This window comes from Xenopus laevis, chromosome 2S (assembly GCF_017654675.1).
Source record: "Xenopus laevis strain J_2021 chromosome 2S, Xenopus_laevis_v10.1, whole genome shotgun sequence".
NCBI classification, from domain to species: domain Eukaryota; kingdom Metazoa; phylum Chordata; class Amphibia; order Anura; family Pipidae; genus Xenopus; species Xenopus laevis.
Window position 1 is genome coordinate 69,046,298 of NC_054374.1, and position 16,276 is coordinate 69,062,573.

The following is a 16,276-nucleotide window of genomic DNA, read 5'->3' on the forward strand; positions in this document are numbered from 1 at the left end:
TCCCAAGGGTTCCATATTAGCATGTATTAGACAGACGCTTTGCTGATAATATGTAAACAATCCATAAACATCACCGCAAGGCCAGGACATTTACAGACGGTTCATTTGTTTTTGCTGTTCCTCATCTAGATACAGCTGTAATTCTGGCCCACATCAGGTACCCTTGGACCCTCATTTCAGCCAGTAAATGACGTGGTAATAACAGGCTATTTCTGTAACTCACTGAGTTAATAAGAGTCTCAGCCAAAAAAAAAAAATTAAATACACATGCTGAAAGTGTACTGTTACAGTTGTAGAACCTTGGAAACCATTAACCCTGAATTTCCCAATGGTTGTGTTAATACGGCCCTTCTTGCTAGCAAACCTCTGTGCAGGGCCAAGACATTAAGTGGTGTCTGACAAAATGGGGGCTGCTACCCTTAACACTCCCCCACCCAGCAGTTATTCATTCTTTAATTGCTCTACAAAAGAAGTCTTAAACTTTGTATAAAATCTAGCTGCCCTTTTGCAAGTGATCCCAACATATATACTAGACTAGCAGTCAAAGCCTTATACAATTTCTTTATTCGCAAATGCTTTAGTGCTAAAGGAACAGCGGAGTTTACAGAAAATTTGACTAAAGTGAAAGTTGTGAACAATGGTGTTGGAAATAAGTGAAACAAAGCATATATACAATAGTGTGCGTCAATGGGACCTGGAGGCATTTGGCATGCTGTCTGCAAATATACAGTTATATGTTGATGAAGACTAGAATGGGATTCTGGCTATAACTTTAGTAGTCCCCAATCAGTAGCTTGTGAGCAACATGTGTCTCACCAACCGCTTGGATGTTGCTCCCAATGGCCTCAAAGCAGGTGCGAATTTTTGAATTCCAGGCTTGGAGGCAAGTTTTAGTTGCATAAAAAACAGTTGTACTGCCAAACAGAGTCTCCTGTAGGCTACCAGTCCATATAGGGGCTACCAATAGCCAATCACAGCCATTATTTTGACATCCCCGTGGACTTTTTCATGCTTGTGTTGCTCTCCAACTATTTTTTTACATTTAAATGTGGCTCACGTGTAGGTTGGGGACCCCTGCTTTAGAAGGAAAGAATAAGAATATATATGTACATGTCAATTGGTGTATGTATGTTTGTTTACTCTGTATTATAACATGTTTTTTATAAAACATAGGCACACAGATGAATGCCCATTAATGTTAGATAAAGATTTTCGATCCAAGAAATCCCACGGATTCAAACAAATTAAACAATATATGATCATAATTATAATCGCCAGTTACTCATCTTTAACAGGCTTAAAAAAACACACAGGTCAAGGGGGGAATTCACAAAGCCATGGCAACCAATCAGCCATTAGCACAAAACGGTCAACTCTACTTGGTTGTTATGGGTTACAACTCGGGAGAAATTTTACTTAAGTTCTGTGATCCCGACCCCCATGTCTCGCTAGTATTTAGAGAAAGATACATTTTAATATTTTTTCTCTTGTCAGTTTCCTTACAAATAATGCTACGAATGCCTCCATATTGTTTCATATAAACCAACATATGGGGGCATGAGGGTCTCAACTTTTAGAAGGATAAAAGACAATAAAAGTCTAAGACAATCTGAAATAGGTCTTAATATTTTCCCATAAAAACTGCTAAATAGTCTCCAACATATTTTTCTCAGCATGCTCGGAAAAATCAGACAATAAAGAAAAGATTATCCTGATAGCGTAAGGAAACCAAGCTGGTGAGATGAAATGTATATATAAATTGTAATAGTTTCACATTCTCAAAAACCAACTAAAAAGTCAGGAAGCATTTAAAAGCTCCTCAAACTTCATTTTAAACACAGCTAGAAAGGTTAAGTGCTTATATTGTCTAGTCACATTCAACATATAGTTTTCTTACAAAATAATACTATAGAACAAGTAATAATGGAGGCTGGAGATAAATGTGTGTCCCCCACACAAGGTGCAAATGCCCTTTTAGGAAGGGGCAATTCATGGCTTGGAGCTTTGTACTTTACAAGAACAAACTAGAGTGAAGCTGGAGATGACTGGTGAACTACATCAAATATTGGATTTTGGAATATTTAAATAGCCTGCCAATTTAATTAAACTTGAGCTGCTGTTTACCCTGCACACAGCCCATGCAGTAATATGGGTCTGTGATGTACTTTTCCTGCACATATATAAATATATAACAATCACCCAATATGCCACCATTAGTTGCTGTATATACTGTGCCTATTCTCATGTAATAAGTGAAGCATACCATTGCATAAACAGTTTGATTATACACCATGCCAGTGCAAAATATTATAAAGAAAGATCCACCAACCTCATATCTGGAGAAATACAAGCCTCACAATACTAAGTACTCAGTACACAGCTCCAGTGGGGCATTACAAAGTCCACTTTGTCACCACAAGTAAATAACCATCAAAAATTAAAGATTCATTATAAATAGAGTGCATTCCCCTATATATGATGGTTAAGTGCCTTTTAAAACTACCCACCTCATTGTTTTGGAATAAGGAAGCAAAACATGTAGACTTGTAATTAATGAACCCTGGGGGAAGGGAATATTTCCATGGCAAGGCCTAAATAAAATAAAAACAAAATGTAGCTTGTAGTTTATTCTGTTTGTTGGTTCAAAGCATCATGGCCAAATGGTTAAAAAGAAAACAAATTCTTACTTGTCAAAGAGAAGGAAATGACTAACTATGTCGATAGTACTAACTGAAATAAACGGTGCAATGAAATTTGGCAAGTACAAGTCTTAGCCCACAAGGACAAAAATCTCTTTATATTATATCGAGGAAAAATAGTGACTTAATTTCCTTTTTGTTTTATATTTGGCTTCACAAATTAAAGTTCAGAAATTAATTTTCCTGTTTATGTGAAAATGATGTGGCAGGAATCTTGAAAGGAATCTTCAGGATCTTGTAATTTTTCCCAATCCAAAATGGAAACATTTAATTAGTGCAAAGAAAACCATTTATGTATTCTGGATGTTGATTTCTGGTTGAATGCAACTGTTGATAGGATAATATTCATATTCATTAAACATGAGGGTTATGGAAATTATACAAGAGGGAGAGATGTTAAGCAAAAAGTTCAGTTAGTAGGAAGGATATGGAAATAGAGTGTAGATAAATAGGAAAAAGAGGAAATAAGGTGCAATGTGAAATTACATCTATCTATCTATATAAGTGCCATGACAAGAGATCATGCTCTACGTAGAACTAGGAAGGAGAATTATATTGTAAAAAGGGCAGTGAGCGCAAAGACAGCAGTTCATTAAATCTGAGAAAGATAACTAACAATAGCAGGCCAAAGCAGCTCACTCACATGTAATGACACCAGACCGGAATGTACCAAAACCCCGTTATTAACCACGACTGAGAGGTCTGAGGGTTAAAGCTACACTGATGTGCTCCCTGCTGCATAGCAATGCTGAATACGTACTTCATAGGTAATAATACTTGTGCCTGCTGTGTAATAAGAGGTGTTCATTTTGAAAGCCTCCTCATTATACAGCACAGAAAGTTCATTAATATACAGATACTCAACATCATTATACAATACAAAGTGTTATTACTGAAATAGACACAACGCAGCACAGAGTGCATATTTTCAGTAAGTAGATACTTAGTAACACTAAAAGCACAGCAGTGTCACTTTGAACCACATCAGAAGTGCTGGGTGTTTTAAAAATATTAACAATTCAAAATAAAGCCTTCTCCCCCCAAACCTTTTAAAGCAGGAAAAAAGACGTTACAGCATTACTTAAATAAATTCATAATATAAATATATTTCTGTACACCACGGCTGACGCCAATCCCAGCTCAATATATATAGATATATTTTTTTCTGATATATACGTTAGAAATAAAAATAATTAAAATAAAACACCTTACATTTTTCAGTGCACATCCTACCCAGATCTCAATATCACATTAAAGTAACAATGGGTGGGGCTTCCAAAGCTGGGTAGTCACACAATGTATTCCCACCTAATTGTTTTTTTTAAGAATGGGCGCATGATAAAAATATTTTACATTACTTCACAGCATTGAAAGTTTAGTTTTCCTTGTAGGATTATTGTGTTTTGCATTTTAAAAGCAAACTGGTTATAAAAGGCACAGATAAACTGCATATGAAAGAGGGAGTAGTGGACTAAGGGGAAAGAGACAGATAAATGGAATGGAATGAAGGTAGTCACTTTCTCCAAGCCAAGAATTTTGAAGACACAGAATTTCTCTGTGTTCCTAAAATAAATCATGTTGTAGATTAATAAAAATCCAGGATGCCTATTATACATCCTAAAATCAGTATCTTAAAAAGACTGGTAATCTGTACCATAAGTACCCTTACTTATCCTAAATTGATTCCTTTTTTGTACCTTGGATATGTATCCCATATCCTATAAGAAAGTCTCTCTTGTATCCTAGGCTGATCTTTTATCCACAAATCACCTTTATTCCAAACCTAGGAAATTTCCTTTATACTGAAAGGACTGCTAACCCATACCATAGGATTCTCAATTTATAATCCAAACACTGTGCAACCACAACCGCCTGCATATACTGGGATTCTTACCATGTATCCTAAACAGATCCTTTACCCACTTCACAAGCCTGTTATCCTATATCCTAGGATTCTTACTACCTATCCTTTACAGGATCCATACTCCATATCCTAGGATAATCGTGTTTCCTATAGGGTTTCGTTCTTGTATCCTGAAACAACCACCCTGTATCCTGAACATTCAAGATATTATATGGAGAGCTTTGAAGGAGTGTGTTCCCTATAGAAGGCGTCCAGTCATCCTTCTCCCACATGCTCCCCATGGCATGGGTCAGTGTCAAATAGGGACATATCAGGCTGAGGAGGGGTGGAATCTGATTGGCAGTAAGTGCTTGATGGAGAAATTGGCGGGGCTGTGCTGATGAGGTGTGTTGCCCTGTCTTTTTCCTTCTCTTTCCTGCTAGTCCTGATTTGTTCATCACTTTCTTCTTGGTGCTGCTGTTCAAATGGCACTGCTTCAAGGTCTGCAGGTTGTGGTTCAAAGAATGAGTGCCCCAACAGAGCTGGGTGAGGGCTAGGCCGTGCCTGCACCATTTGGATGCCTCCTATTGGTATCATTGTGTAAGGGGTTCTTTGCAGATGCTGAGAGTGCAGCGGTAGGTGGGTGAACCAGTTTTCTGAACTTCTTGGCGGGTAGTGAGGTGTAAGCTGTGAGTAGAGGGGTCTTGACATGACTGGGAAATTAGATGGTCCCAACTTCTGAAATAAAAAGTTTGAAAAACAGGCATAAATCACCATGACTTCTTAATCAATGTACATGAGGGAATGTTTATCAGTAACAGAAGAATTTGAAGACAAGGGGACCTGTTGGCTTGTTGACGCCTGCATTTTTAAAGGAAACAAGATTCAGAGGTGACATTTCCTTTCTGGATGTTCATGCTATAACCTTCTAGCTGTAGATGACAAATCCCAGCAGACCCTTGATATTTTTTGACTGGACTGATGCTGCTGCAATTCTGCTAGAAGCTAGGAGACTGTAGACTGGACAATCCTCTCTAATATCCTTATAAAGTTTAGATAGGGCACAATAGAACTAGCTGTTCCATCTATATTACAACTGTATAACTGACAAATATTTTATGTATTACATACTGTGAAGTGAGATGTTTGTTATCTACATAGACACTCTTTATGATTACATCTACAAGTATGAGTATGTACTTACCGTGTGATAATCATAGTATAGAATGCATTAGCTATAAAGAAAATGTTCTCCTTGTATGGAGAATGCCCCTTCAATCAACACAAGCCAAGTCTTACCTGTTTGTTGCATGCAGTCTCAGAAGTTCGATGAGGTAGAGCCATGGATGAAAAAAACCCTTGCTGAACTTTTATGTGTGTCTGAGTCTCTGACCTGCTTAGTTGCTGCTCATCCCTTCCAGGGGATGCATAACGAGGTGGTGAAGCCAGTCCAGGTCTTAGAGCTGAACACTGAAGACCTGTCAACTCTCTACTTGGGGAAATATGTCTCACTGGTGGAGAGGCCCCACGCTCAGGTGACATGTAGGTCCTTGGTGATAGATCTCGATGTGGAGATAGATGCCTAGGGGAAATACACTGCAGAGGAGAAACTTCTTTTGTTGATGCCAATCTCTGGCATGGTGACATGCCCCTGCGGGGTGAGGGACAACCAGTTGTTGAAAAGCATTTTGGTGAGGTTTCTCTCTTCTGCAAAAGGTGCCTCCTTGATGGACCTGGCCAACTGCACCCTGATGCTTCCTTGCCAGGAGACCATCGTCTACTAGACAAAGTATCTCGGGAAGCAGGCAAGTCAAAACTCCTTGCCAGAGTGTCCTTCTCAGGTGGCTCTACAGTGGGAAATAGATTAGGGGAGAACTGGTATGATGGTGAACTCCCAGCAGTCTCAGGATCTTGCGTAGGTTCATTAGGAGTGCCTCTTACTGTTGGTGAGGGATCAGGTTGTTTTTCTTCCTGGCTTTCCTCTTCATCTTCTTCCTCATCATCCTCTTCATCAGAATCTTCATCATCGTCATCATCATCATCATCAGAGTCCTCAAAGTCTGAGAACTGGTGCTCTTCAACCACATCACTATCCTGCCATCTCTCATCACTGGTCCCTGTGACATTAAAAAATACAATCTATATGATAAACAAACATACTACAGAAACCACTAACAATCTAAATGCTAAATGCTAACATGTACATTTGGTATAAAAGCTTTATAGCTATCATGCTTCTTATATCTCTGATACCTTGTAAACCTTTATTTTGTGAAACAATATTAAACACACAATATATTACCTTCCTCTGCATCCAGCTCTGCTAGTGATGGTGGCAGTAGTCCCAGTTCCTGGCACTTTTTACTATGTGCTTTGGATTTCATGTGTTTAGTCAGGTTGCCTGAAGAAGAATAACAATTATCAAAAAAAGTCGGACTTTTTGGTAAGAAATCACAACTTTATGAAGTGCGTGTGGAATTACTATGGAATCCTTTGGTTTGCGATGGCGTATTTCTCCTTTTGGAGATTTGTCAGAAACTCCCTATGCTGCCTTCCATTTACGGAAACTGCCTGTTACCACCCACAGAGGCAGATGTTGACAGCAAAACACATATGTGGTCGAAAATACACATGCCGCAATCATTAAAATAGGGTTGCCATGAGAAATTTATGCCGGTTGCTGCAGGCGGTTTCGGGAATTTCGCTGCCAAAGGAGGTGTGCCATTAGTGCTCAGAGATTGCAATATTGATAGAAATGTCCACCTCAACCCTTTGACACATGTAGCTCCCTGTCACTAAGTCTGTAATACTGTGTATTGCAAGTATTCAATAAAAGTATAGTTGTTACCTTTGGTTTTAAAAGCAAAGTTACAATGTTTGCAAACATAAGGTCGGAGGTCAGTGTGGGTACGAATATGTTTTTTTAGCATGCTTGGTTTCTTGCACCGAATCCCACACTCCTCACACACATATTTCCCTCGTCCGCGACCTCTTACATAGACATACTCCTCATTGGATTTGTACCTGGGACAGAAAATACATATATGAGAAATTAATGCACACATATTCTATACCAAATAATACCTCTGAATAACAAATTGTAAAAATGAATGTAACATTTAATGGTACACTGGCATACTGAACATTTTTTTAAGATACAGTGTGTACTAAAAAGGTCCAAAAGTTTTTGTTAAAGGAATTGTTCAGTATAAAAATAAAAACTGGATGAAGAAATGTGCAAAATAAAACAATTTCCAATATAGTTAGTTAGCCAAAGATGTAATGTATAAAGGCTGGAGTGACTGGGTGTGTAACATAACAGAACAGAACACTACTTCCTGCTTTGCAGCTTTTTTGGCTTCCACTGATCAGTGACTTGAGGGGGCACCACATGGGTCATAACTGTTTGCTTTTGAATCTGACCTGCATGCTAATGATCAATTGCAACCTCACTGAACAGTTATGTCCCATGTGGCCTCCCTTAAAGTCGCTGACTAACTCAGAGTTAGAGAGCTGCAAAGCAGGAAGTAGTGTTCTTGCTATTATGTTAGACATCCAGTCACTCCAGCCTTTATACATTACATTTTTGGCTAACTAACTATATTAGAAACCATTTTTTTTATTTTGTATAACCTATATACAATATAATCTATTTACCCAGTTTTTATTTTTAAACTGAACTGTTCCTTTAAAGGAGTTCTGCCAAAGGATATTACATGAATGGAATACAAGGAACTCCTCACAAAAATTGTTACATATAAATATTAGAAAACATTTTGTGTTGGAAATTGGACCTTCATGGACCTAAATTATAAAAATGGTTGCTTTTCGTTTCTCTTATCACTTAGTCTCTATTTTTAAACTCAACAGAAATGTAATGACCACTCTTATCATAGAGAACAAGTATAGAATGAGGGAGGGAATGAGAATGTGCAAAAAATACAAGTAAATATGTGTGGATCCATAAATTCATAACTTAACTGTACAATGAATAGGACTTTGGGCAGTGGAAAGGTGAAATGGCCTCCATAGAGAAAGCAGAGAAATCCATGTGATGGTAACACAAAAGTGGTTACAGAGGTAGATCAAGGACAGAGGCAGAGCAAATACCACACATTTTGTTCCTCATACTTTGAATTAGTTTAGGATGTTAAAAACAGCATTTTCTGTTCATGGTTAAGATAATGAATTTTACATGGCATAAGATACATGCATCTGCAGCAAGCTTTAGATTGACTATTATAGTGATATTCAGTAAGGGCAGTGCACATGTACGTGTGAAAAAGGGTAGCATAGCAACCAATCATTTACTTTGATTATTCTACCTGTACTAGTTACTATAGGTTACTACCCTTTTTCACATGTACATGTGCACTGCCCTTAATGCTGACTTTCCTTATACTATAGTACTCTATCCAAATTGTTAAATGGGTGGTGAGAAACAAACAAGTATGCTCCCAAAACAGGTACAAATCTAGCAAAAAAAGACACATGAACTAAGCAACTACAAAGGCAGGGGGGGCAGGAAGCAGGAGTGTAGATGGCACTATAAGGCCCCAATTAATAAGCAATTTGAATATATCTAGATAGAAAAGGTAATTTTACCAATATTTTGTGGCCTTATATTAAATTTGCTGTAGGCCCAGTGACATCTAGTTATACCACTGACTGAGCTCAAGGCATTGATCATGATCTGAATGAATGAATGAATGAAGTAATGCCTATACTTTATTAATGTAATTACTGATTGATTGACTCATGTTGTAACCATTTATATATTGATTGTTCAGGCATGGCTCATGACTGTTATAGGGCTGCTGAACCTCCGGGATGGCTTTAGATTATTTACCCAGTTTAAAAAAAAAAATACATAGAACATTTCGTATGGGATAGTTTACCCAATGAATTACATTTTAACCAAATATTTGTGAAAATAGAAGCAGATAGGATGAAGTAACATACAAAGGCTGCAAAGAAGCCACCCTCCAGTGAACAATTTAGCATGAAAATACCAGTATACTTGGTTTACTTTACAAAGCAACTTCTTTCAAACCAAGCATCATTTGGACATCGTACTATAAGACTACTCAGCATTATCGCCCTCAAAATCAGCCTGTATTCTACTGGCACAGTTTTCCAGATTTTAATGTTCTTATTTCCAGGTGCATGGTATATATATACAGTATACACAGGCTGCATCTGGAGGTTGTAGTAGATGGAAAGGCATTGGAACACACAGCAGGTACTCTCTGTCAATGACAGGCATCATGTGTGCATTATAAATCAGAATGAGGACAGAAAGGTAACCAGGAACACTGAAATATAGGAGACTGAAAAGCAATGCAGTGCAGTAGGTCTGCATAAATCAATATGAATAATTTACATCAGCACTGGCATGGAGACTGCTGGAGAACTAATTTGTAAGGCACCATCTGATTTGGTATTGTTATACAACTGGTAACAAAATAAATATAACGGCATTCCGACTAGTGAAAAATAAACCTGTCAACAGTTTACTTTTCAGAAGATGCAGCATTGGTAACAGGTCTAGTTCCATTTAACCATCTGGAAAATAACTTGGTTAAGGGTTAAAAGGTCTGCATGCCGGCGGTACACACAACATTAACATTTGTTAATAAGGAGAGGAACAATCAAGGTTACAATACCTATTTGCAGTACTAAAAAGAAGCAGCAGAGCTATACAAGAGAAATCCTGAAGGAAAATGGTGGTTGAACAGGGGAGCTGTAATCTTATAAGCTGTTGGCCATGAGAAGAGGCACAGCAGCCATATTTGCCAGAATATGAATAATTTGCCCTTGCTTACTTATTCAATTTGGCACCGAATCGTTATCTAACAGTGACTGGGCCACAGTGAAACTATATCTGCTACAGCACTGAAAGCTCTGACCCTGTGACTTAGTATGCATTGGGAAGCAAGTTATATATGAAAAAGTTTGGGAACCCCTCTCAGCCTGCATAATACTTTACTCTACTTTCAACAAAAAAGATAACAGTGGTATGTCTTTCATTTCCCATCTGAGTACTGGGGTGTTTTCTGAACAAAGATTTTTAGTGAAGCAGTATTCAGTTGTACGAAATAAATCAAATGTGAAAAACTGGCTGTGCAAAATTTGGGTACCCTAGTAATTTTGCTAATTTGAATGCATGTAACTGCTCAATACTGATTACTGGCAACACCAAATTGGTTGGATTAGCTCGGCAGGTGTGTACAATCATGAGAAAAGGTATTTAAGGTGGCCAATTGAAAGTTGTGCTTCTGTTTGAGTCTCCTCTGAAAAGCAACTCTCAAAATATCTGAAAACAAAGATTGCTCAGTATCATGGTTTAGAAAAAGGCTACAAAAAGCTATCTCAGAGGTTTAAACTGTCAGTTTCAACTGTAAGGAATATAATAAGGAAATGGAAGGCCACAGGCACAGTTGCTGTAAAACCCAGGTCTGGTAGGCCAAGAAAAATACAGGAGCAGCATATGTGGAGGATTATGAGAATAGTTACAGACAACCCAAAGATCACCTCCAAAGACCTGCAAGAACATCTTGCAGCAGATGGTCTATCTGTACATCGTTCTACAATTCAAAGCAATTTGCACAGAGAACATCTGTATGGCAGGGTGATGAGAAAGAAGCCCTTTCTGCACTCACGCCACAAACAGAGTCGCTTGTTGTATGTAAAAGCTCATTTAGACAAGCCACAGTCATTTTGGAACAAAGTGCTTTGGACTGATGAGACAAAAATTTAGTTATTTGGTCACAACAAAAAGCGTTTTGCATGGCGAAAGAACACCGCATTCCAATAAAAACACCTGCTACCTACTGTCAAATTTGGTAGAGGTTCCATCATGCTGTGGGGCTGTGTGGCTAGTTCCGGAACTGGGGCACTCGAGGGTCGGATGAATTCAACCCAATATCAACAAATTCTTCAGGATAATGGTCAAACATCAGTAACAGAGTTAATGTTACGCTGGGGTTGGATATTCCAACAAGACAATGACCCTAAACACACTTTGAAATCTACAAAGGCATTTATGCAGAGGGAGAAGTACAATATTCTGGAATAGCCGTCACAGTCCCTCGACTTGAATATCATGGAAAATCTATGGGATGATTTGAAGCAGGCTGTCCATTCTCGGCAGCCATCACATTTAACTGAACTGGAGAGATTTTGTATGGACAAATGGTCAAAAATACCGCCACCCGGAATCCAGACACTCATCAAAAGCTATAGGAGGCGTCTAGAGGCTGTTGCATTTGCAAAAGGAGGCTCAACTAAGTATTGATGTAATATCTCTGTTGGGGTGCCCAAATTTATACACCTGTCTAATTTTGTTATGATGCATATTGCACATTTTGAAAGCTCAGCCAATGATGAACAAAAATTCAAACTTTTTCATATGACTGTATCTACCACTCACCACCTTTTCACTTTGCCCCTTTCCTTCCTGTCCAGTTTTATGTTGTGGTCTCTAGATTAATGAAGATACCAGGCAGTAGGGATGTAGCGAACTGTTCTGCTGCGAACTAGTTCGCGCGAACTTCGACCGTTCGCGTCCGCCGAATGTTCGCGAACGTTTGGGAACGTTCGCATTTTGAGTTCGCGTTCGATTCGAATACAAGTCGTTCGACCATTCGAATTCCTTCGACCGCTAAAATCGAACGATTTCCATTCGTTCGAACGATTGTAAGCATTCGATTCAATGAAAAGCATTCGATCGCATGGCTTCGATCGTTCGATTCGAATGAAAATCCTTCGATCGTTCGAATCTAACGATTTTAGCGGGTGTTCGAAGTTCGCGAACGTTCGCATTTTTTGACGGTGTTCGCGAACGGCGTTCGCGAACACCAAATCGGCAGTTCGCTACATCCCTACCAGGCAGGGCATTTTAGTGTTATCAGTAAATAAAAGCCATAAAAGAGAACAAAGATGCAGTAAATTCCAATTATGTGTTATTTCTGATTTTTACATGACATGAAGCAGGATATTGAGCTGGAGTGTGGGGGTATGCCAAATCTTCTTTGCATAATAATGTCAGTCTGGGGTTGTCATTTACACCTGCTCACTTACATTAATAGCTTCTTTAACAAGGTTTTACCACCAAAGAGAAGATAAAAAGGGAGGAGTTTGGGGGTAAATGCCAGCCTTGTTAACATAACATTATCACCTTCAGGACACAGAGCAGACGAATATCTGGTAAGTGAGTACATTTGGGAGGGGGACTGGGTGGTGAGATCATTGCAGAATGCTCCAGCCTGAGTCTGCAACAGCATGATGTAAGATTTCAGAATGCAGTCAACTTCATTCATAAGAACAAAAAGGTGGGGAGTAAGACAAGGGACTGTGTAAGGACAGAAATACAATAAATAAAAAATAAATAAAGAATACGATGTGAGTGAAAGAAAGAAATGTAAGTAAAGAAAGGCAGATAAAAACAATACAGGCTACAAAATGGACATATTTCAAGTTTTAAGCTTATATTTAACAACAAAAGGATGGTATAAGAATGAAATTAATTTAAGATGAACTTGATGGAAATGTCTTTGTTCTGTGCTCTCAATAGAGTTGAACTAGCAGCCTATTCAGAGTGCAATATCTAAGGTAATGTTTCTTTTGCCTAATAAAAGAAAATGTAATTCTAACCAACTTTGCAATATACATTCATTACACATTTTCTATGGTATTTGTTATTTGTACTGTATTTGTACTGCCATCGAAAGCAGTGTCTGTCCCTTTCTATTCTCTGCCCTGGTGTCTCTGGCTCTTGAAACAAAAGCCAATGGATGGACAGACCTGTCTTGTTGGAGGACACTGGCTTTTGCAACATTGTTGAAAAAGTAACAACTAGGAGTTAAGCAAATACTGCTTTCAATAACAATTACATTTACAAATAACTTTTAAAGCACTGGCAATTTTTAATACATTCATATTGGAAAGATGCTTATAATTGCTTTCTTTTATTAGGCAGAAAATATCTTTTTTGGGTTGACGTCTTTTAACCCAGCATATTTTAACCCTTGATTCTGTATTGAGAATAACTCTTAGAGTTGTCCCGTAACATGTGCAGACACAAGGTTATAAGAAAAGAATAGAGAATCATCCACACATACAGCAAATACATATATTAGGACAAAGAATCATCTGTCTATAAAATAAGCTATACCCTCATGCTGAACTGCTAGAAAAACTATATGGTAGCTTGCGTACAGGTATGGGACCTGTTATCCAGAATGCTCGGGATCTGAGGTTTTCCAGATAAGGGATTTTTCCATCATTTGGATCTTCGTACCTCAAGTCTACCAGAAAATCCTATAAACATTAAACATTAAATAAAACCAATAGGTTGGTTCTGCTTCCAATAAGAATTAATTACAGTATATCTTAGTTTGGATCAGTACTGTTTTATTATTACAGAGAAAAGGGAAATCATTTTGAAAATTTTGGATTATTTCATTATAATGGAGTCCACTGGAGGCATCCTTTCTGTAATTCTGAGCTTTCTGGATAACAGGTTTCCAAATAACGGATTCCATACCTGTACTATGTAAAAGTCTTTACATAATGTATTTAGAGTGGTATTTCTGAAGCCCCTCTAATGATGTGGAGCTTCATAGGGCCCTAGTATACAGTAATTTCATCATAACCAGAATGGCAGGAAAAACAGCAAAATATTGTACTTTTCAAGTGTCAATGAAGATCATGGTCGTATTCTTTCAATTATGATGATGGCGAAATGTATATTTACACTTGTATCTCTATTTTGTAAATAATATTTACAGTTGTAATTTATTCATGATGACAGTATAAAACAGTACAATCCAAAGTCTGGTAATACTATGTGGCAGGCAATACATTTAATCGTATCTCTTAAATTTCACAATGGCTTCCCTTAACCCACATTTTCATAAAGGATAATGTAGAGAAACAAAATTTGGGGATTTGGCCAAACACTAAATTGCCACAAAAGACTCCACATTCTACCCAGTATATATCAAATTTGAATAAATGAAACAATTTTTATCTGTGAACAAAAGTATTGCCTTATGTTCATGGCTTAAAGGAGAAGGAAAGGTTAAAAAACTAAGTAAGCTTTATCAGAAAGGCCTATATAAACACACCAGTAAATCCTCAAAGTAATGCTGCTCAGAGTCCTCTGTCAAAAGAAACACTGCATTTCTTTTCATTTCTAGAGCTGTTTACTCAGGTATGAAAAAGCATTCTAAAGAATAAAAATAGCATTCTAGTTTGCACTGTGGCTAATCTATTGGCAATAAACTGCCTTGGTAGCTTTCCTTCTACTTTAAAGTGGACCTATCACCCAGACACAAAAATCTGTATAATAAAAGACCTTTTCAAATTAAACATGAAAACCAATTTCTATTTTTTATTAAAGCATTCATAGCTGTTGTAAGCTCATTTAAACATCTCAGCTGTCAATCAAATATTGTCTGCCCCTCATCTATGCCTTAGGCATAGAGGCGGGGCAGATAATTACTTTCACTTTCCATTCAGCACTTCCTAGATGTCACTGCTCTACACACATTCCTCTGTTCTCTTCACCATTTAACTGTGTAGCCAGTGCATGGGGATGGACATTGGGTCAAATTTGGTCAAATTTGAATCTTGAAAAAAGTGCTGGGACTCATACATCCCCACATAATATGGAATACCTTGCCTCCATTAAACTCACCCTCCTTCAAAGATCCGAATGCGTGCTGGTTCACTCCGCCTTACAGTTGGCCCTATATCCTCTGGCTTCCCCCTCTTGTCCTCCTCCTTTTCTACATTTGAAGTTTCCTTCTGTACACAAGGAGGTAGCTGAGCCTGTGCAGCCATAAATCATTGTTAGTGTAAAGATAAAGGCAAAATCATGTTGACGATAAAATACACACAAATATAATACATTTTGGAGTTTGCCCCAATAAACCCCTGACACTGAGGGGGTTTCATTATCTTGCTTAAGTATATAATAAGAAATGGAGATCTGTAAAAATGAAATCAAGGTCAGGGTTATTTACAATTCATAAAATTCTACTGAATTTCTACTTTTGGGTGGCCACTTCAAGTCAGACTGCCCAACTTTTTGATGCTATATGGAACATAACGTCAACCACATTGGATCATTGTGTGATAAAATAGCCTTCGCAACTTTTCTCGGAATCAAGGATGTATTTGTTTCCTTAGTTGACCCTTCCCACAAATGGTGACCACTCTGGGGCTTCCGGACTCTGGAACGGGGTTCCTCAGGGACACATTAATGTAGTAAGAATTTGGAGAAGATATTCCCACTCCTCAGCTTTTGCATTCTTTTAGGGGTGGATTGTAGGGACCACACAGCTGTGCTTGAAGATAATCCTGTGGTGTTACCACCTCACAACTCCACATATAGCTTCAGTGGGAATGACTATAAAATACTTATTAACTAAAGCTTTTTCTGGTTAAGGCCACAAACCCAAAATAGGACATCTAACCACTCTGGTTTATAACTCTCCAAATATGGACAGTGCAACTCTCTGTGGCTTGGATGTTACTTGGGGTCAACCCAAAAACAGCAGAATCAGTAAATATATATATCTCAAATGCAAAATAATCATTCCAATGAAAACACCCTAATGAAGCATAAACATCAACACCATAACTTTGAGGAAACATACAGTTTAAGTGTTAAAAATGATGGTTCTCATTTGACAAACAGGTGTTTGGATATACTGGTAGAACATAC

At 38.0% G+C, this 16,276-nt stretch overlaps 1 protein-coding gene across 2 annotated transcripts in view; it reads right to left on the minus strand.

Annotated features, from left to right (window-relative positions):
- Positions 1–1,008: 1,008 nt before the first annotated feature.
- Positions 1,009–16,276, minus strand: part of hivep3.S (HIVEP zinc finger 3 S homeolog) — a 78,890-nt gene continuing 63,622 nt past the window's right edge. For both annotated transcript variants that reach the window (XM_018249466.2, XM_041583928.1), the window contains exons 4-8: positions 15,245–15,378; positions 7,391–7,566; positions 6,845–6,943; positions 5,842–6,659; positions 1,009–5,280 (exon numbers count right to left, since the gene is read on the minus strand). In XM_018249466.2, the coding sequence (XP_018104955.1) occupies positions 4,819–5,280; positions 5,842–6,659; positions 6,845–6,943; positions 7,391–7,566; positions 15,245–15,378 (1,689 nt within the window). In that variant the 3' untranslated portion in view covers positions 1,009–4,818. The remainder of the gene's footprint in view (positions 5,281–5,841; positions 6,660–6,844; positions 6,944–7,390; positions 7,567–15,244; positions 15,379–16,276) is intronic.